Consider the following 19995-nt stretch of genomic DNA (forward strand, 5'->3'; position numbering starts at 1 on the left):
TTTGCTGCCATTTTGAAAGGATTTCAGAAATTTCTGCATGTAATCTATTGAGATTTACTAGTCTAGACAATATTGAACAACTTCTCATTCCTCTTAGGCTTTAAAACTTCTAGTGATAGAGACCATATTCCATTTCTACTTGGGACAGCTCAGCTTATTATTGAGACACACACATGTATATATGTACAGACATTATTTATGAGAATCTATAGTGGGAGGAGCTGAATTTGGAGGCTGAAAAGCTGTCTCCAAAACTCAAGTCTTCCACTTAGGAAATGTGTGATCTTGGACAAATCACAAGTCATGCTTCTCTTAACCTTATTTTTGCCATATGTAAAAGAAGAAGTCATTGGATTGAGTCACCACCAAGATCTCTTCCAATTCTAACGCTATGATCTTATGTTCACATTCTGCCTTCTTGTACCCTTGCCATTCATTGCCTCTGACTTTGTCATCTGGGGCAGCAAATTCCTTTTCTATGTGAGATAACAACCTGTTATCTGTAAAATCTGTGCATGGGATATGTTGAGATGCCCAATTATACTCTAAAAATCCAGAAGCTTCATTACTAAAGTGGGATTTACTAGAATTTACTAGACCCCACTGTGAGTGGGGTCAATTCCTGGAGACAGTGGACTCTGATCTGTAAGTTCCCAATACCTCTTCCCTCTACTTGCTTAGGGGTAGATGAAGGACACAAGTAAGCTATGTTGTGAATGACGCATGGTTGGATTCCACTCTAAAATCTTCTTCTAGGCTCTTTCCAAAGAACTGCTTTGACTTTAATGGTGGTTCCTTTAAAAGGCAAAGCCCAGTTCCTATCAGGGTCAGAAAACTGACTATAACCTTTCTTTTTATTCTCATTACTACTCTCATTCACCTCCAATCCAGGGACTTGAAAACTGAACAAGATTTTTTTTTTTATCCTTGACTTCTCAACATACTTTGTTTTCTGTGGTTCAGATTATACAAAGAAGATTGTTCTAAGATTCTGGATAATCGGGTAAGAAAGTCGAAATAACAAAAAATTTTGAAAAAAAATGTAGCTCTACATACTATATTTTAATTTTTATTGCTTTCCATCCATGACAAAACATGTAATAAAGAGACGAGTATCTAGTAGGAAAATGGTTAAGAATTGTGTGTTTATGAACAGATGGCTCTGTAATGCTTGATGAATGCTTGCAAACAATTTTTCTTAAATCTTTTAAAGATTTACCCCAAATATAATTATTAATTCACATTGCCTATGGAAAGGAGACACGTTTTCTTGGAAATGTGACCTTCAGTCTGGCTCCCAATCTGAATAATCAGATTCCATTTGAGTAGTTGAAATTATGAGGCTTCATTGAATAGTCTGATATGTTACGGTAGTTACAATCTTAAGGGAAAATAGAAAATTATGTCAGGAATCAGTGGACAAATCATCTCTTTGCCAAAGGGAAACAATGCTAACAACCGACAATCTCAAATTGCAATCTGCCCTTCATACAGGAGATTGTCTTTAAAAAATGACAATGGCCAAATGATAAGATGCTTCACGTTAGATACCAATCCAAACAGCCGTAGTCTTTTTCTCAGCTGCATATCATTTTGCTGCTGTTGTTCAGTTTGTTTAGTGATGTCGGTCCCTTCGTAACCTCAGGGACCATACTACCCTTGGACTTTTCTTGGCAAGGATACTGGAATGGTTTGCTATTTCCAGGAGATTAAGGTAAATAGAGATTAAGTGACTTGACCACACTCATGTAGCTGGTGAGCATCTGAGGGTGGATTTGAAAGATTCAAGCATAGTGCTCTATCCACTCAGCAACCTATCTATTTTTGCTGTCTAATGAAGTTTATATTATGAAGAATCATTTGACCTCTAAATGAAAACTGTTTGCTCTAATCCGTCTTCAATTTCCACCTTCTACTCAGTTTAGCATCCTTTTCATTTGAATGATGCTATTTCTTTTTCTTTATTTTTTATTTCCTAATTTTTACTACACTTAAGCCCTTTTCTTCACATTCTTTCTCTGTCTTCCTTGTCCTTAATTCTCTATATGTTTCTGTCTTCATGTCTGGTACTATCCCTGTCTCTCTCCCCCTCCATTTCACTCTCATTTATTTTCCTTCTTCCTTCCCTCACTGTTTTGACTAACATACACCCAAACCTTGGCAGTAAAATGAATAACTTATGACTTTCGAATTTCAGAATTGCTGTGAATGTTTGCCTTCATTAGGTGAGAGTCTAAGCATGAACTTAAAGTGTGAAAACAACAAAGTGAAATATACTCTTGAATAACATATGAGATAGACAATTAGGTTTAAAGACTTGGGATCTGGGAGTGAACAATCTTCAGCAAGTCACTCCCTTTTCCTAAAATAAGATTGATAATATTTTTCAAGGCAACTATACAAGATCAATGTGATGAAACTGTTTCATCAGTGTTATTCGGTTACTTCCATTATTATTGCTACGTTTTGGACACCCCCAGTGAATGAGAACAAAAATAATATGCCCCCAACCTGCCCAAATTTCTTAGGTATCAAATATCTATGTGAAATGATAATAGAGGCAGCATAAGTTGGGAGGCATCAAAGTGAAAATATATGCGATCTATGGCACAATGTCTATAATTCTCAGCAACATTTGAACTAACAGAACTCCCAATATAATATGAAAAGTTAAACTGTACACTACACTACTTAAGGAAACTGTAAAAATAATTTCCCATTGGCTCTCTAAGATCACACAGGACTACTATTTCTAACTTACAATCTCTCATATTCACCTTAATCGAAATCTTCCATAGAGGTTGCAACTTTTCTAGTGGACAGTGTTTCCCTTTCATTCAAACTCTCTTCGCTTGGAATATGGAACCTAAGTGGAAGGCTTTCTTTCTTTTAGATGTAATCTCCTCATCAAATATCTTGAACTTAATTAGGTTTACATGCCATTTCCCCTAGTAAAACTTAAACTCTGTGAGGCTGTTTTTTTTTTTTTTTTTCTTTTCTAGAGCTGAACAGTCCTTTGCACAGAGTGGCTATTTTGTAAATGTTTGTTGAATTAAAAGCAGTTTCCTTCAAAATGTAGCAGGGGAAAAATATGCAGCCATTGAAATCTAGAAGGACTAAATCAGTAAACATTTGTTAGGCACCTGTTATATGCCAGGTATTGGGTTAAGTGATGTAGATATAACAAGAAGCAAAAGCTTTCACAGAGCTTAAAATCTAATGGGGGATTTATAAAGGGATGTATAGGATAAACAGGAAACAACACTGGAAAAGCACTGAAAGGGAAATTACTATTTATATTACATCACACACACCACAACGTAATATATTCTGTTCAGTATATACTACCACTTCTGTAATCTTTTGCTGTAGAGTGTTGAGGTAGGGTGCTCACAGTAAAGGTAATTTTAATTCCAATAAGGAGTTCTTCTCTTCTTTCCCTATTGAAGTCTGAGTTTTAAATCTTTCAATTCTCCTGATTTCTTTCTGTTACTCCTATTCCCAGTGTACTTTCTAGTTCTCTGGTCAGCCCTGAGAGCCACAGGCTACAGTGGATCCAGAGGAAAGTGACCAAGATGTTGGGGAAACTTCAGCTGCCATATCAGGTTCCCATGACACATTCAGCATGAAAAAGAAAAGGTTTCAGAAGCAAAGAATAATATATATTTGGAGGTTTCTCCATGCCTAAGAAGAATGGCCACCAAGGACAGAATTAGGATGAAAGGGTGGAAATTAAAAAAAAAAGACAGATTTAAAGTGAATGCAAGGAAAACTTTCTTAATATTTGTAGCTGTTTATAAATAAATGATTGGTGTTGGGGAAAACCAAATTCCATAGACTCTTGGTATTTTAGCGGAGGCCAGATGACCACTTGTCAGAGATATAATGGAGGATGATTTGTTTTTACTTGCATGGCAATTATAATAAACAATCAATTTGTCAAATTTAATAAATAAGAATTAATGTACTTTCAGTCTCTTAGATTCTATGATTGTTTCTGCTCTTGCTACCCCCAGTTTCTTTTCCTTTCTTAGACCTTCAGTCTAAGGTATCACAGAATCACAGAATCACAAAATTTGAGCAGTGGAAGGGACTTCCATTTAGTCCGACTCATCTTTTTAATGATCTATTTATCTAGTAATTGCCCAGACTCATCTTAAAGATCTCTCATGAGGAGGAATCCACCACATATTACTTCTGAATACCTGCAATTATTAGAAATATTTATTTGTCACAACAAGAAACCCAAATATCCTGACTTGTTCTCAACCTCCACTGATTGCTACTGGTTCTGCTTTCTAGGGGCAAAGGTAAAATGTTTTACCAGATATTTGGAAGCAAAATTAAAAAAAAAAACATCAAAGGATTACATTGGCAAAGGTGGAAAAAATTACAACATCTGGAAAAGTAATCAATAAATCTATTAGTTGATGAGCTACTGGCAGATGATCCGAAGCCACAGTGGTACTAATGGCACAATGTCACTGGCCATGAACTTTGAGCTAGTTGCTTTAGTATCAAAGATTTATCTGCATTTCTCTGTCCCCATTCTATCACAAAATCCCCTATCACCAAACAAATTCCAGAGACAATTCTGTCCAGTCGAAATAAGAGATTGTAAGCTTTCTGAGGGCATATTGTTTTGTTTTTCCTTAATATCTCTAGTACCTAACATATGTAAGTGTCACCTAATAAATATAGAAAGACTATGTAGATTCATTCCCTTGTGGATAACCACAACATTTGACGTTCTCATAATTTATACAGACATAAGCAAACTGTATGCAAATGTGGACAGATGGGTAAAGGAACATTACTGGGCAAGGTAAATGTCATCTTAACTATAAAAGATTAAATGCTGCGGCAACGGAAGGATATTTGTGACAGAAAAGGGAACAAAATTGAATAAACTGTGCTTCCACTAGTTGAAGAAGAAAGATGACTGAAAAGGAAAAAAAAAAAAAAAACAACTTGGAGGTGATGAGATTTTGCTAGTAATCAGTTCTCATTAGGTTTCCTGGGTATTTATGACACTAGGGTCAGGGCTGCTTAAAGCTATGGTTATAGTCAATGATTATAGGAGACTTTTTCTCTAGGGTCTATTTGGGGATTAATTTGTTATAAAAAATGAGGTAAATGGGTGGGAACAATTAATCATGAAACTGGCCTGTAACTTAAGAAGTATACCTTAATAGAATTGAAAATATTCCATTTTCTTCTTCTTTGAAGAGCTCTAGACAGCTCGGTAAAACTATAGAGTTGCTGAATAGATGCTGACATGCATTGAAAAAATTAATTTTTTTCATCCGCGAGTTCCTAGACTGATGAAATCACCATTCTAGTTCACATCCCTATTTGAATATGAAAATTTAGGCAAGTCTCAATACATTTATGTTCTATGATAAAAGGAGTTCTATGAATGATGGGTGTAGGGGAAGAGAAGGAATTTTAAAATCCAATATCATGCTTAAAATTCAAACAACTGTGCATATAATACTTCAGATATTATGGTAGCTTGGATAATGAGCATCAAAAAATTTTAAATGGTCCCATATCCTTTTTGGAATCATCCTTTGTCTTTCCTCTTGCTCTTCAAAATGGTTTTCAGTATTCCAGAATCCTGAATTAAGATTTTAAGTTAGATGGCAGCTAGTCAGGATTTAATAGGTGACTCAATAGCAGAGAAAATTATAGAGGGGGAAAATATGCATACTGTGAATTACTTGTACACTCCTTTTCTGACATCTCACACTCAACCAATTTTCCCTTTCTAGGGAAGTACTACATTTTTTTTTTTGGGGGGGGCAGATGCTTGCTAAGACCTTTTCCAGCTCTGACAGCAGATGGATGTGTTTATACCATAGGTTTATGCATAAGGCTGCATTGGAAGCAGGAAATCATGCTTTGTTCTTAAAGAATGTTAATATTTGGATTCTCACTTAACTATTTGGAATAGGAATACTGATGGACTCAGCACTTTAACACTGATTAGAGAAATTTCAGGAAAGATGTATGAGTTGAAATGGGGAAATTAGATTAAAGATATAAATCAATTTTTGGGGGGAAACTTTTTAGTCTCTGGAGTCTAGGTACCAAATATATGAAATTATTATCATGTACTTTTGAAGCTTAAAAAATTCAACAACATTAAATCACTAACATTTCCAGAACAATGAACCCCCAAACTTACATTTTTGATTTTTTAGTTTGAAAGTATAAATGACTGCTTTGATTTTTATTTATTAGGTTTCAAAACTCTTTTAAAAGTTAAAAAAAGTGTTTTTGAACCACATATGGTTAATAGAATATCCTCCTTCTACCCAACACTCCAATTTTTTGACTCAGTGAGTCTTGGTTGGATAAATATGTTAGCTATACAGGTATTATAGAATTCCAAAAAAAATCACTAAATTTGGAGTCTAGAGAATCTGTATTTATTTCTGACTCTTCAAGTTATTTCCCTTATGACCTTGGTCAATTCATTGATCTCTGTGTGCCTCAGTTTCCTAATCTACAGGGGAAATGAACTAGCTTATCTATATTTTCTTTCAATTCTAAATCTTTGGTCCTATGATCTTCAGGGAATACAAGAAAGAAAACTTATTGAGCAGAAGACACCCCACATAGATGTTTGGACCAATTCCACTAAACCTCTGTTAATTTCTTTCTCCACTTCTCAGGAGACATATAAGTTGAGAAATTAATGTGATCTGGATGCTATTTTAAAGGTTCTTTACATTTAGAAAAGTGGATTCTGTTTTGCTCTAAGATACTTGGAGGCATCTTTGTGCCTAATCATGCTGGTTCGATGTGACCAGACAAGTAAAAAGGAGATTTAGAATGAATAAAAGGGGAAGAGAAGAGAATAAAGGGCTTAGAAAAGAATATGGAATAGAACAGCTTTCATTTAAAATTCTCAAGCCAAAAACAAGATGAAAATTTCTGGAAGCTTTAAGAAAAAGTTAGCTGATTTCTCTGACTCTGGAGCTATTTTCAAGGATTGCAAGGCTTTCATGTAAGAGTTTGGTGCTCCTTGGCCCCAGAGGGCAGAACAAGCAATACTTAGTGGAGGCTGCAAAAAAGAGGCAGATTTGTACTCAGTGAATGAAGAAGATACTTCCTGTTAGTAATTCCAATGTGGAATGGACACCAGAAGAAATTGTGACTTTCTTCTCATTAGAGGGAAGTGTCAATAAGAAGATATTGTTGGAAAATTACTATTCAGGAAAGAGTTGAGATTTATTATAATTCTACATTTCCTAAGTTCTGATTTATTATGTAAAGAAAAAAAAACAAACCTAAGAAATATAGCTTCAGATTTTGTTGTAGAGTTATCAAATAATTATAATTTTTCCTTATTAAATTCTTTTGGAAATGTGTGTATCGATTGACCTACTAAAAGCTCACTCACACTTTGAAGGGATACACTATAGAAGTGATGAATGCTTATTTGTTAGGCAGGTAGACATAACTGGGAAAGGCCAGAGATACTTTTCTTTTATATTATCAATATTTAATGGTCAGATGGCACAGTGAATAGAAAACGGGATTTGCAGTTTAGAAGACTTGAATTAAAATTCCACCTCAGTCATATGATGTTGGAAAAATCACTTAATCTCTTTTATTAATCTGTAAAATGGAAATAATAACAATACCTAATCACAGGGTTACTGTGAGGATAAAAAAACCCCAAAAAACAAATAAAAATGCTTTAAAACACTAATAATACTAAATATTATCATTATTAGAGAACAGGTAGGTAAATTTCATTTTCATAAATAATATAAAACTCACATGTACTGGAAGGGGTCATTATTGAAAGGATGTCTCAGTAAATTTTGTATTACATATGTTTTTCTATACTTAATCTATTTTGTTAACTCACATTTTAATGTACCACAATTTCTTAAAATGAAGTATGTTTAGAATTCTATTAAAATTAGCTGATTTCTCTGATTCTGTAGCTATTTTCTCTGATAGTTTATCAGATTGTTATGGGCAATTTATTAACAAGACTTCTGATTCTTGAGACCATATGGTAATATAACATGGTATAATATCCAGATGAACAGAAGATAGATAGAAGATGGATGGATGTGTAGATAGGCAGTGGGTGGATAGGTAGATGGATAGACAGATAGATCATAGACATAAATAGTTGGATAAGTAGATAGATGAATGGATGGATATATAGATAGACAGTCAGTGGGTGGATGATGAATAGATGGATAGAAAAATAAACAAATAGCAAAGAGATAGATGAAAGGTAATGGATAAACGGATGAATAAATAAATGCATGGTTAGACAGTGGATGGACAGATAAATAGATGATAAAGAGGTAGATAAGTAGATAGATGGATGAATGCATAGAAAGTGGATAGATGTATAGACAGAGAAAGATAGGTCATTGCAATAGATGATAGATAAAAAGAAAAGAAAAATTAGTATACAAAATTCCACCTCTGCCCCTTGATGCTCTATATTGTAGAAGACTATAGTCCCTCTCATTTTGCATTGGGTTTCTCTAATTAGCCTCATAGAATGGAGCTCTGCCATGGGATTTTGGAGTCTTCCAGTACAGTCATCTCATTTTACAGATGATACATCTGAGAAGGAAAGTTAATGGACATGCCCAAAGTCACAGAGGTAGGAAGCTACAGAGCAGGGTCCTGTGACTCCCCATCCAGCCTCATTACCATATATTGTGCTGCTTCATCATTTAAAATGGACAGCGTTTCTAAGATATTGTTTAGAGCTAGCCGTTTCTTGAAGGAGATGTGACTTATCAAAGGTCGCCTAGGGATTACAGAGTATTAGTCTGGTTATGGCAGAGACAGATCTAGGATCAAAGCTTTTAGATCTGGATTGAGTAATAGAGCCGCAGATTTTTATTGGCGGCACATACTGGGTGAGCAGCAGTTGATCACAGGATTTAAGTTTAAACTGGATTTAGTTTCAGAGCTCGGTGACCTTGGAACATGGCATCTCCTTTCTCTGAACATATTTATTATTTGTAAGGTAAGGTGGGTTCATGAATCAGACTAAGATTCTTTCCAACTTGAGATCCCATGAACTACACAAACTTAAAATTATATTCAAATGAATTATATTACAAAATGAATTTTGTTGTTCAGTTATTTCTGTCGAGTTTGACAACATTTGGGGTTTTTTTGGCAGGCATACTGGAGTATTTTGCCATTTCCATCTTCCCCCTCCCATTTTATAGATGAGGCAACTGAGGCAAACTTGGCCTGTCACACTACTCCAAAGTATCTGAGACTGGATTTGAACTCTAGAAGAGTGAGTCTCCCTATCTAAAGGCCCAGCCTTCTATCCATTATTCCACCTAGTTGCCCCATAAACTGAACATTTATGTATGATATAAAGGTCACAGAACTAGAATATAGGACACCTAGTATAGCTCCTTCTAATTCTAAATTGAAGAAAAAAATAAGTATTTACATAGTAAGTGCAGAAATGTTAATTGCTCTAAAAATATTGTCTCTTTGATGCTAATGATAATTGCAATAGGTGCTATTATTATTTCCACTTAAAAGTTTAGGAAACAGAGATTAAATTATTTACATGAGGATACACAAATAATAAGTGTTTGAGGATGGATTTGAACTCAGGTCTTTCTGCTATTTTATCCACTACACGACCTCTGTTACTTATATAATAACATACTATAATAATTTATAAAACTTATGTTTGCAAAATACTATCCTCATAATGACATTGTCAAGTAGACAATCCAAACATTCATATCCCCATTTTACATATGAGGAAACAGAGGCTCTCATATTGACTTGCTAATGGAAATATTGGCGGTAAACATTGAGGAAAGATTCAGATATCAATCTCTAGACTTTAAGCCTGATGCTCTATCCATTTATTCCACTATACCAGTGTAATAAAATCTAAAACTTTAGTCTTAGCTCTTCTAATCAGTTATGTGAGTTCACTTAACTTGTGAGAGTCTCACAATCCTTGATGTGAAATGTAGAGATTAACCTAGATTTTTTTCTAAATTCCCTTTCAGCTCTAATAATCTATGTTTTTAAATTTAAAATACATTGTATACATATAAATTTGCTAGCCTCTTCCAATTATCTTGTTTCTCTTTATAAGTTCATTCAATTCCAAAGTCCAGTTATTTCCATTTTATCCAGAGCAATATCATGGCCTGGAAATCCCATCTTCTACCAAAAAACCAGACAGATTTTCTCACTTAATTTAAGAAATTCTTATAAACACATACATGGCTTAAACAATCTATCTAGATGAATTGAGTGGGATGGGCAACTGATCTTTTTATTCATCTTGAGTTTTGGTTCTCAAGTTATTTTGCTTCTGACTCCCTCACTGTTCAAACAATGTTGCTATTCTTATATTTCATTCTTCCTCTTCTTTCTTCTTTTGTTTAAAGTTTTCTTCTTTTTGATATTTATCCACATAAAGAAAATCTGTCCTGGACAGACAATATGGACAAATACAATCTTGTATATTAATTCTCTCTGTTAGATGTTGATTGAACATAACACCCTATGATACAAAGTTTTATGTGGCTAAATCCACACAAGGCTACTCTGTACTGGTTTGTAATCTTCCAGATTGTAACATGAGGTAACAAGATGCTTTGTGTTCAGTGATATACCACATGACCTTAAAAATCTGGCTATGTACCTGACCCAATACCCATTTCCCCCATTACCAAAAGCACTGGCTGCCTTCCTTCTCCTTTAAGATCTAAAAATGGAGCATATGTATTAAATTGATTCAGGTTTTGTTCACTATCTACACCATTACTAAGTGGTAAATACTGTTTTATCCCAGGGTATTGCAAGAATTACGCACCTCCCAAGTGTTTCATTTACTTTGAAGAAGTAATTTAAGCACAAGGTGAATTAGGCCTATAAATGCTACTTTCTAATTTTAGTGATTTACCCAGTCCTTTATTCTCTTGATCATATTCTATCCAATAGGGTAATTTAAGACAATAGATCAAGGCTCCTTTAATCAACACAGCTTTTCCCAAAATAAAAACGATTAAGGTGGTAGATGGAAAAATAAAAGAATGTGATTGTGACTGCAAGAAAAAACCCAAATGTTGTGACTAATGAATAATTCTTGATACTTGCTAATATGGATATAAAATAGTTGTGAATTTAAATTCTATAACTACATATACATATATGCATATACCCATGTGTTTGTTTATACAATTATATGTATTTAGGAATATATGCTTCCAGTACATGCACACACATGTGCATAGAAACATATCATGTGTATATACATATATTCTTTCATAGATATTTATAGCAAAATGTCTACACTGATGCTTTTAGTAAACAGTGGGGTTTATATCATACAAGTTTCTGTTGTGAGAGAAGGAATCACGAGTAACAAAAGTGATTTAAGGGCTTCTTTCATTTCCGGTCTTTTAGACTTGTTGAGATGAAAATAACAAGACCTTCACCTTATTCATCTTTTATCATCTTCAACTGCAAGCAAACCCGAGGCTATGGCAATGGCCGTGTATTCTTTTCCTGTTTACCTCCTAACTTGTCTAAATAACCCAGATAACCTTAGATTTAACAGTTTCATTAGAGAATTAAGTTCCATTGACTCATTTTCAGTAATTCATTTTCCATACCCAGTAAGGTGTTAATGGATGGAGAATACCATAGAGGATGGGTGAATGGGGTGAAATGCTGACTCTAGTGCACCACAGGTGGAGACTTAAGGAGATGCAATAAGGAACCCTTTCACAGATAACTTTTTTTTTTTTTTTTGTCAGAAAACCCCACAATGAATGGCATATGAACATTTACTCTAAATGAGTCGACTTGTCTTCATTACTTTGAGAAGCTCAAGTCCTGTAATTTTTAAACCTTGCCTAGAGAATCAGAAATGATTGCTCTTGGTTCTTCTAATTATATCATTAGATTCCTTAAGGAAATCTCTAAAAAATATTACTAGATGGTTACTGTAAAATTAATTGACTTCAAAGAAAGTCAGTTAGTTTTCAAGTCATTTGAATTTTCTGGTCATTTTTATTAACTGATAATTCAAGGGCAACTACATACACAATTTGATTTTTTTTTAAGCTGTAATATGCAGTATTGGGCAAAGTTCTAAGCAGTAAGGAATACTTATTTTGGTATACTATTCTCATATGTATTGTAGAAAGTAGTTTTTCCCCCTTTCTTATACAGGAATTCTTCCAGTACAGGCTATTAGATCTATGCAAACAAAATGTGTTTTTCCCCAAATCTTAGTGTTGTACAGAGAAATAATAAAAATAGCTTTTATCATTAAAATTGGTTATAATTTCTTCCTAAATGTTTTCAGAAAAGCATTTCAACATTCTGAACAGTCACTCTACTATGGTATGGCAATGATTTTTTGACTTAGAAAACTATTAAAAAGTACTTACCAGTTTAGAAAATCATTTGCATTTTAAGCTATTGGGTACTGTAGCTTTTAATTCTAATATTTTATATTAATGAGGAACAAAATTTTGAATTTTGACTTAAACTCTTTTTAAGAGTTGTATTGTTGTATGGTATAGTTATGCTCTATTCTTGTCTCAAAGCAAATTTATTAGCATGATTAAACTTTTTATAGTGGGTTTTTATCAGTTTATTATTGAAATTTTAAATTAAATTAAAATTCTAGCTAGTATTAGTAATCAGATGGGCTTATATTTCATTTACATTTGGATAATCACACATTATAACACAACATAACAAATAAGTCCCTTAACCTCTTTCTCCTCAGGGCCTTTTTCTGTCACTAGGTGACACCCAATGTCCTCTTCTAACTAACACTCTAGCATTCTGTTAGCATCTCCTAAAGCCTGGAGGAAAAGAATGTAACCCTATGAAAAGAAAATGAAATATTGTCTTAAAAGTATAATAAAATACCAATTCCAATGATGGAAAAAAGAACTAAAATGCAAGACCCAAGTCATTCCCCTTCTTCTAAATTTCAAAATAGAATTCTAATACTGACACATTAAGAAACAGATAAGCTTTGGCCATTACTCACTTTTCATAATATGTATCTTTATAACTACTTTGCAATTTATTCCATTAAAATATGTCTACTTTCTAGTGCCTATTTTTTCTTATTGGTAAGTATATGAGAATTGCTTGCCTTCTCAGTGGCTAGGGGAAGAAGTGGGAAAGTGGGATGGAATTTGGAATTCAAAATTTCCCCAAAAAGAATAGTAAAAAAATACTAAGTATACGATATAGTTTGTAGAATTATGTATGTGTATTTTTCTTATACATTTATAACAGTAGCATGCTATACAGTCAAAATATTTTACAGAGACTTGGGAGCACAAAGTTCTGAAAGATAAACAGATACAGATAGTCCAAATTATTGATTTATTTTTGTTTACATCAATTATATTTATATTTAACCAACAAAACAATACATTACAAAACAAATTCATTGCATATATACATCATCTCCATAAGAATACTGCATCTACATAAAAAACTGCAGAATGATGGTGGTTACAGGATACAAACTTGGACTTTCATAGTGCAAATAGTTCAGTCAAGTAGAAAGTAAGTTTCTATTGGATACATGCAGATTTGTTTGGGTTCAACCAAAAATCAAGATTTTTTTCTAAATACTTAGTTTCTTAACTGAAAACTTTCCAAGCAAACGACAATATGATAGATATCAGTATCTACTTTTGAAAGGCTGCACACAAAAAAAGAAATCAAATTGCTAAGGAAATAGTGAAATGGTCATCAGCTGTTATGTTTAATGATGTAGAAAAGTGAAAAAAGGATAGTATCTTAAAATAGATACCGCACCTTTTTTATCATAACAAATTCTGTTCTTTATTATTTATGTACTGATTAGAATCAGTCTCTTAAAATTCAGTATATCATTAACCCATTATCATAGCTACATTTTGTTAATACTGTTAATTGGTATCTGATCTCAAACTTTTCTTAATGCTAAGATGCCCAGTAGGACTACATAGAATTATTTACTAATATTAAAGTGAAAATAATTTTATTCTTTACTGCCAAAAGCTTTCACATATGACATTATGGATTTATTTCTTGTGAATTATAGCAGCATTTTCCTACTTTAGACACTTCTATCTACAAACCCTAGAAACCAGACCTAGATTTTATATTTACACTTTTCTGAATGCCTACTTCTCAAAACATTCATTTGGCTACAGACTGGAAAATTCCAAGACTGCAAAAGCTAAAAGATAAAAGAGAACTGATTATGCAAAGACAGAGAAAATACCTGCAGGAAGGTTAGTATCCTTTGCTGGGGTCAAGGGGGAAAGGGAAACTTAATTTTAAAGTGGTGAAGCTGAGTATATGAGTTCTAAAAAATAAAAAGAAAAAGAATCCCAAATATACATTAACACAAAGCCAAGAATCAAAAATCTTAAGATGCTAACTTATAAATAAGGTAAATCAAGTCTACAAAGAGATCTAAAACTTCTAATACTGTTTCGTGTAACTGCCACATAATAGAATAAAAGGTAAAGCTTAAAATGGAGGCTTCAGGTCACTTTCCTATTTAAAAAAGAAGTATTGAAATAAAACACAACTGCCCCCAACTACAGTCTTTATAATAATGAGAAAGAAAAAACACATTTTAAAGAAGGGCCACCATTTCAAAAATTATAGTTTTTTTTTTCTCTGATTAGCTCTTAAGATGTTTCTAACAGGGAGCTACTACCAGCTTTCTGAGAACTTTCTCATTTAAGATTCATTTTAATGAGACACACTTTCCTGTTTCTGCCCCTCCCCTTGTTTCCCCTCACCCCAAGAGATTACAGAGAGAGAGGAGTCCTGTAATCCTCAACATGGTGACATACTTAGGTTTTAACTATCTATTTTATAAAATATATTCTCTGAAAAACAATTCTAGACATTATACATGGAGATATTGGTTAGTATATTGTCTGAGATATAGATGGGGAATGTGCAACTGATAAATTTATTCTATTCCACCACGTGCTTTAGGATAAATTTGGAATCAATAACTTCTCTGCAATTAATTTGACTATTTGGCTTAATTTAATCATGTTCATGACAGATCTGAAGAGACAGCAAATAGCCTGTATGCTATGTATATTCTATATGACAGATGTATCCTATGCACACTTTGAAAAATGTTCAGGGCAGCAAGATAATCACAAACTGAATTTACTCAGACGCTCAAAGGAAAATTCAATTTAGGCAATGATATATGTTCAGCAGACATGCTCTAATCTGAGATTTCTTGCTAAGAAGGGGATGAAAAATGATTCCAACCCAATGTAAATATCTAAACTCAAAAAGTGAGAAGCTAACCAGAATGTATGTAAAAGTTGCACATTTCCATGAGTTTGAGGCTTTCTTGCCATGACAGACTTCTCGATTTATAAAGCAGGCAAAACTGAAAACAGAGATTCAGCTGTTCAAATAATCAGCCACACAATCTTAAACCATGTGATAGGAAGATAAATACACGCACTTTTTCTGTCTTAAATGCATTTGTATGGAAACAAACAAGTGCCCTTCTCAATTTATCATTGAACTGCTCTTAGATAATTCCTAAACAATTCTTAAGAAACATCAGCTTCATATACAAATGCTCTTCTCGGAGCTATCAGTAAAATAGATAATATCCATTCTGAAACTTCTTCCTTTTCACAGTATTCTTCCTAAAATCCTTTTCTATAACAGTTTTATTCTTCTAGCATGAGAGCTGTAAAAACACTGCCGGCAACTTACATAAAGTTTATCCTATACATTGTCCATAAATAGAAAAGATGTTTTTCCCCTCTGAGTCCATCCCAGAACACAGTTTTTCCAGTCTACTTTCAGGACCTCACTTAATCCCCTTAAGAAATAAGTATGATAAAACAGCAATGTTAGAAGTCACTAAAAAGCACTCCCTTACCTTCTAAACCTGCTTCAATCAGCCCAAACTGTTCCAATAATTTAACAAAAAGCACAATCACGATCAGAACTGCTATCATTTCAAGCCCTTCCAAGTTCATGATGAGCTAGGTCATGGTCCGACCACAGGTACTGAGGCAAGTGCTCTTCTGCCTGGCTTTCTTTGCAAAGCCATTAAACTACATTAAGAAGGCTATAGTGCTGGAGAAAGGAGAGAGAGAGAGTGGTGAGTGTGAGTGAGTGAGTGAGTGTGTGTGTGTGGAGAGAGAGAGAGAGGGAGGAGGAAGAGAAAAAGCAGAGAGAAGTAAAGATAAAGGAAAAGAGAAAGAGAGAGAGAGAGAGAGAGAGAGAGAGAGAGAGAGAGAGAGAGAGAGAGAGAGAGAGAGAGAGAGAGAGAGAGAGAGAGAAACACGCATGGAGAACAGGAAAGAGAGAAAGAGACAGTGAGAGAGAATGCATCCTGTCTACCCCAGCAGAGGCCAGAAGTAGCAGCCGGATAAACTCAGGCCTGTCAGAATTATCTGTTTCCTCGTTATCACTCTTACACAGAGAGACAGCCATGCATGAAGTAATGCGCCGATCACCCAAAGACCCAGGAGGTCATCCAGTAAAAGTCCCCAGTAAAAATGACGTGCCCGGAGTGATTGCTAGACATCTGGGAATAAGCTGCTCCTGGTGCCAGTCAGGGATGCTGCTAGGCTTGTTGTGGAGAGTCAGTTGCCTTGGTAACAGAAGCTAACTAATATGTGGACTCACTCATGCTGGATACTAAGGGATGAAAAAGGCCCCATCTTAAAATGAAAGTCAAACACACACACACACACACACACACACACACACACACACACACACACACACATATAAAAGAGAAGGAGGAGGAGCTACAATTCTGATTTTGCTGCTTCTGATTCATTGTTTATTCGATCAGGGAAAGGACAAAGATTTTAACCAGACCAGCTAAATGGGAAAAGAAATGAGGATTCCAGGGATTAGTGGAGTATTGACTTTTTACTTTTCAATTAGTTGCTTCTTTCTGAGAACCCAATGTTGTTAATTATGAATTAACTCTTTCGTTTGACTAGTAATCATTGTATTTTGACATTTCATGATATGTACTTTGTGAATAGTTTGCAACGATTATATTTCACTGTTCTCTCTCAAGTTTTCTTTTGATTTTAAATGAAAGTTCTTTTTTATGAGAGAAAAAACATTCCAAGAGAATAAAAAGCTTCCTTAAAGTTTATAGAAATCTTTCCTCTAAACACTGCACACCAGTGGAAATATTCATTAACATCAGGGGAAAAGACTGCATTGCAAATGGACCGCACAAAGTTTGTGGCATTTTAATTTATTCATCAACCCTAATAACATTGGTACCTGAGCCTTTTCTAAAGTAGTAGTTAATTGGATGCATAGATCTTCTTCCTGCTCATTCACAAGCTTATTACTTGCGTGTACAACAATTTGCGAGCTTCATATGGGTGAATTAGATGGACTATCATGGCTAAGTGCCAGCAACTACTCTGCTTCTCCCCTAATACCTCACTTTTTTTAAAAAAGAAAATAGTCAAAAGAATTTATGTAGCATCTTATTCTAATGTTAATGTTTTACTTCTATACTCTCTACAACTATTCCAATTGTCTTAATATGTGAATGTGTGAAATGGGTTGGCTCTTCCTATTTAACATTCATATACACATTGGTCCTGATGGGTTTATGGAGAGGATTATGGGGTACAGAAAGTTGCAGTGCTCTTTGAAAGAAAGATGCTCAATTAAATTAGAGTTAAATTGGAATTAGAAGACTTGGGTTCAAATTAGAAGCCTAGTTATTTAATTAGGTTTGAGATTTTGGGGCAAGGGACTTTATTTTATCTCTATTTATACATTTTTAAAAAGAAGATGCTTAAGATATGTTCCACTTCTATTATTCTATGGAGTTTGATGAATAAATCCATAAACATTTATTAAGAATCTGCCATTTTCCAGATATCTACAGTATCATCCACCAGGTATGAATACAAAAGGTATACATTCCACATATGAGGAAAATTACTCAGAGTTTAAATTATAATAATATGCATAATATATAATATAATAATATATTATATAATATATATTTATATTATAATTAAACATATATTTATATAATTATATGTATTATATAATTATAATTAATACAATTACATATTATATATATATAAATCTGCCTATTCACTCCCAAGGCTTTTGAAAACCTCCTTCCTCCTAAAAAGCTACCTATCCCTGAAATCTCCTAACTGAGCTGCTCTGTTGGAATGGCTTTAGGATCATTATATGTATTCTGTCTCACTGTCTGAAGCTTGTTCTCCCCTCTCTTTCTTCTGTCCACTTTGTGAGGAGTTGCCAACTTCAATTTACTCTAGAGGAAGTGACTACTCATGTCCCTATGTCCAGTTAGCACAATTCTTACTCAGAAGGTCAGGGTTGGAGAAAGCTCCAATTCTGCCGTAGTTCTCTCATTTCTTTCCATGACTTCATGCTTGAACTCATTCCCTGTTTCTCGTGAGCTTATCTTGTGAGTTATTTCTTACAATAAAGACGAACCTTAAGATCACATCCTTCTGTCCTTAAAAACAAAGGGTCTCAATTCTACCATAAGTTATATTTTCTGATATTTATCTTTTGGGGGAAGATTTGAAGGGTGAAGAAACTTTCTACCAATTCAGGTTAATGTATGTTTTCTAATTTACAGACTAATAGAGATTATTGTTTGCTATTGTTAGACCTTCCTTCACAAAGAGAATCAATCCAATTCACTTGCAATCCAATTCACGAGAAATCATGGTCCTGAATAGAGAAAGCCATAGCACTGAAAGTTTAAGTTACTCACCCAGTGTATCCAAAGACTGTCTTGACCCTAGTCTGCTTTATACTTGGGAAGGATCTGACTGCAAGGCAACATAGGACCTTATATTTTACAAAGGGTTTTTGCCAGTTGTTTTTGATATTTAATGAACAATGAATTAGGAAGGGTTAGTATTCTTAGAGAAAACCACAGAAGCAGAGATTCTGAAGTCAAGGAAGGTTCTTATTGGATTTAGGACTGGAAGGAAACTTATTTTCACCTAATCTAGTCTACTGACCTCCTTTTACTGACAAAAAACTTTAAGTCTAGAGAAATTTCATTGTATTCCCAGAATCCTCAAAGAAGGAAATGGCAGAGACAGGATTTGGGCCTGAGTCCTGCAACATTAAAGCCAGCCTGTTTTTCCTCTATACCATGTTGCCTTCTAGTCTTCTCCTTTTATAGAGGAGAAAACAGAAGACCTTAATGGATAAATGGTTTTTTTCCCCAAGAACATAGAGCTAGTGAGTAACAGGATTAGAACTCAAAATCAGATTATCTGAGTCCAAAATCCAGGCAGTTTTCCATTATAACACTGTTGTCCAGGAGCTCATTGCCTTTGCAGGAGGGTTAACTTTGTTTTTGTTTTTGAACTTTGATTATTGAAATGCAAATACCAATAGGAGATGAAACACATTAAATGATTAAGACCTTCTCCTGACTGAGTTATTTAAATAATTTTCAGTCTCTGGCAAGAGGAGCTTAGTAGGACTGAATTTTTTTTTTTTTTTTTTATGTAGCATAAGTGCTGGTGGAGAAGGAGGGAATGAGGAGAAAAAAAGTTGGCTTGAAATGGGGATTCTAGTAAGAGGAAAGACTTTGTGAATTGTTAAATTTTGCCTACAATGGCCTTGGTTGCTTTACTTAAGGGACCAAAATAAAGCATAATTGGAGATCTATATCTCACAAATTCTCTAAAAGTTGAAGTTTCTCTCCTTCTAGGCTCATTCCCCAAACTCACATCAGGAATTATTAGCAGTCTGGGTCTGTTCAGGGACAACTACTTCCTCAAGTTCTTGGAATAAGCCTGAGGTAGGCTACACTTTTAACTCTGTATCCCACGAGCCTTTGCTTGTGATTTTCCTTTAACAACTGGACAGAAAACTCAGTACTTGGAAAAGTTAGTTACAAATCATTTGCCCATAAAAACCTGCAAAACTCTT

General features: G+C 34.2%; 1 protein-coding gene across 2 annotated transcripts in view; it reads right to left on the reverse strand.

Moving 5' to 3' along the window:
* The window catches only part of KCNIP4 (potassium voltage-gated channel interacting protein 4), a 1054021-nt gene that overhangs the window by 437006 nt on the left and 597020 nt on the right, over window positions 1-19995 (reverse strand). Inside the window, exon 1 of one of the 2 annotated variants that reach the window (XM_074274533.1) lies at window positions 15947-16487. The exons of the other annotated variant lie outside the window; for it this stretch is intronic. Within the exon in view, the coding sequence (XP_074130634.1) occupies window positions 15947-16046 (100 nt within the window). The 5' untranslated portion in view covers window positions 16047-16487. Of the gene's footprint in view, window positions 1-15946; window positions 16488-19995 lie in introns of those variants that run through there. 2 annotated transcript variants of the gene reach the window in all.

Source organism: Sminthopsis crassicaudata, chromosome 6, assembly GCF_048593235.1.
Source record: "Sminthopsis crassicaudata isolate SCR6 chromosome 6, ASM4859323v1, whole genome shotgun sequence".
NCBI lineage: Eukaryota > Metazoa > Chordata > Mammalia > Dasyuromorphia > Dasyuridae > Sminthopsis > Sminthopsis crassicaudata.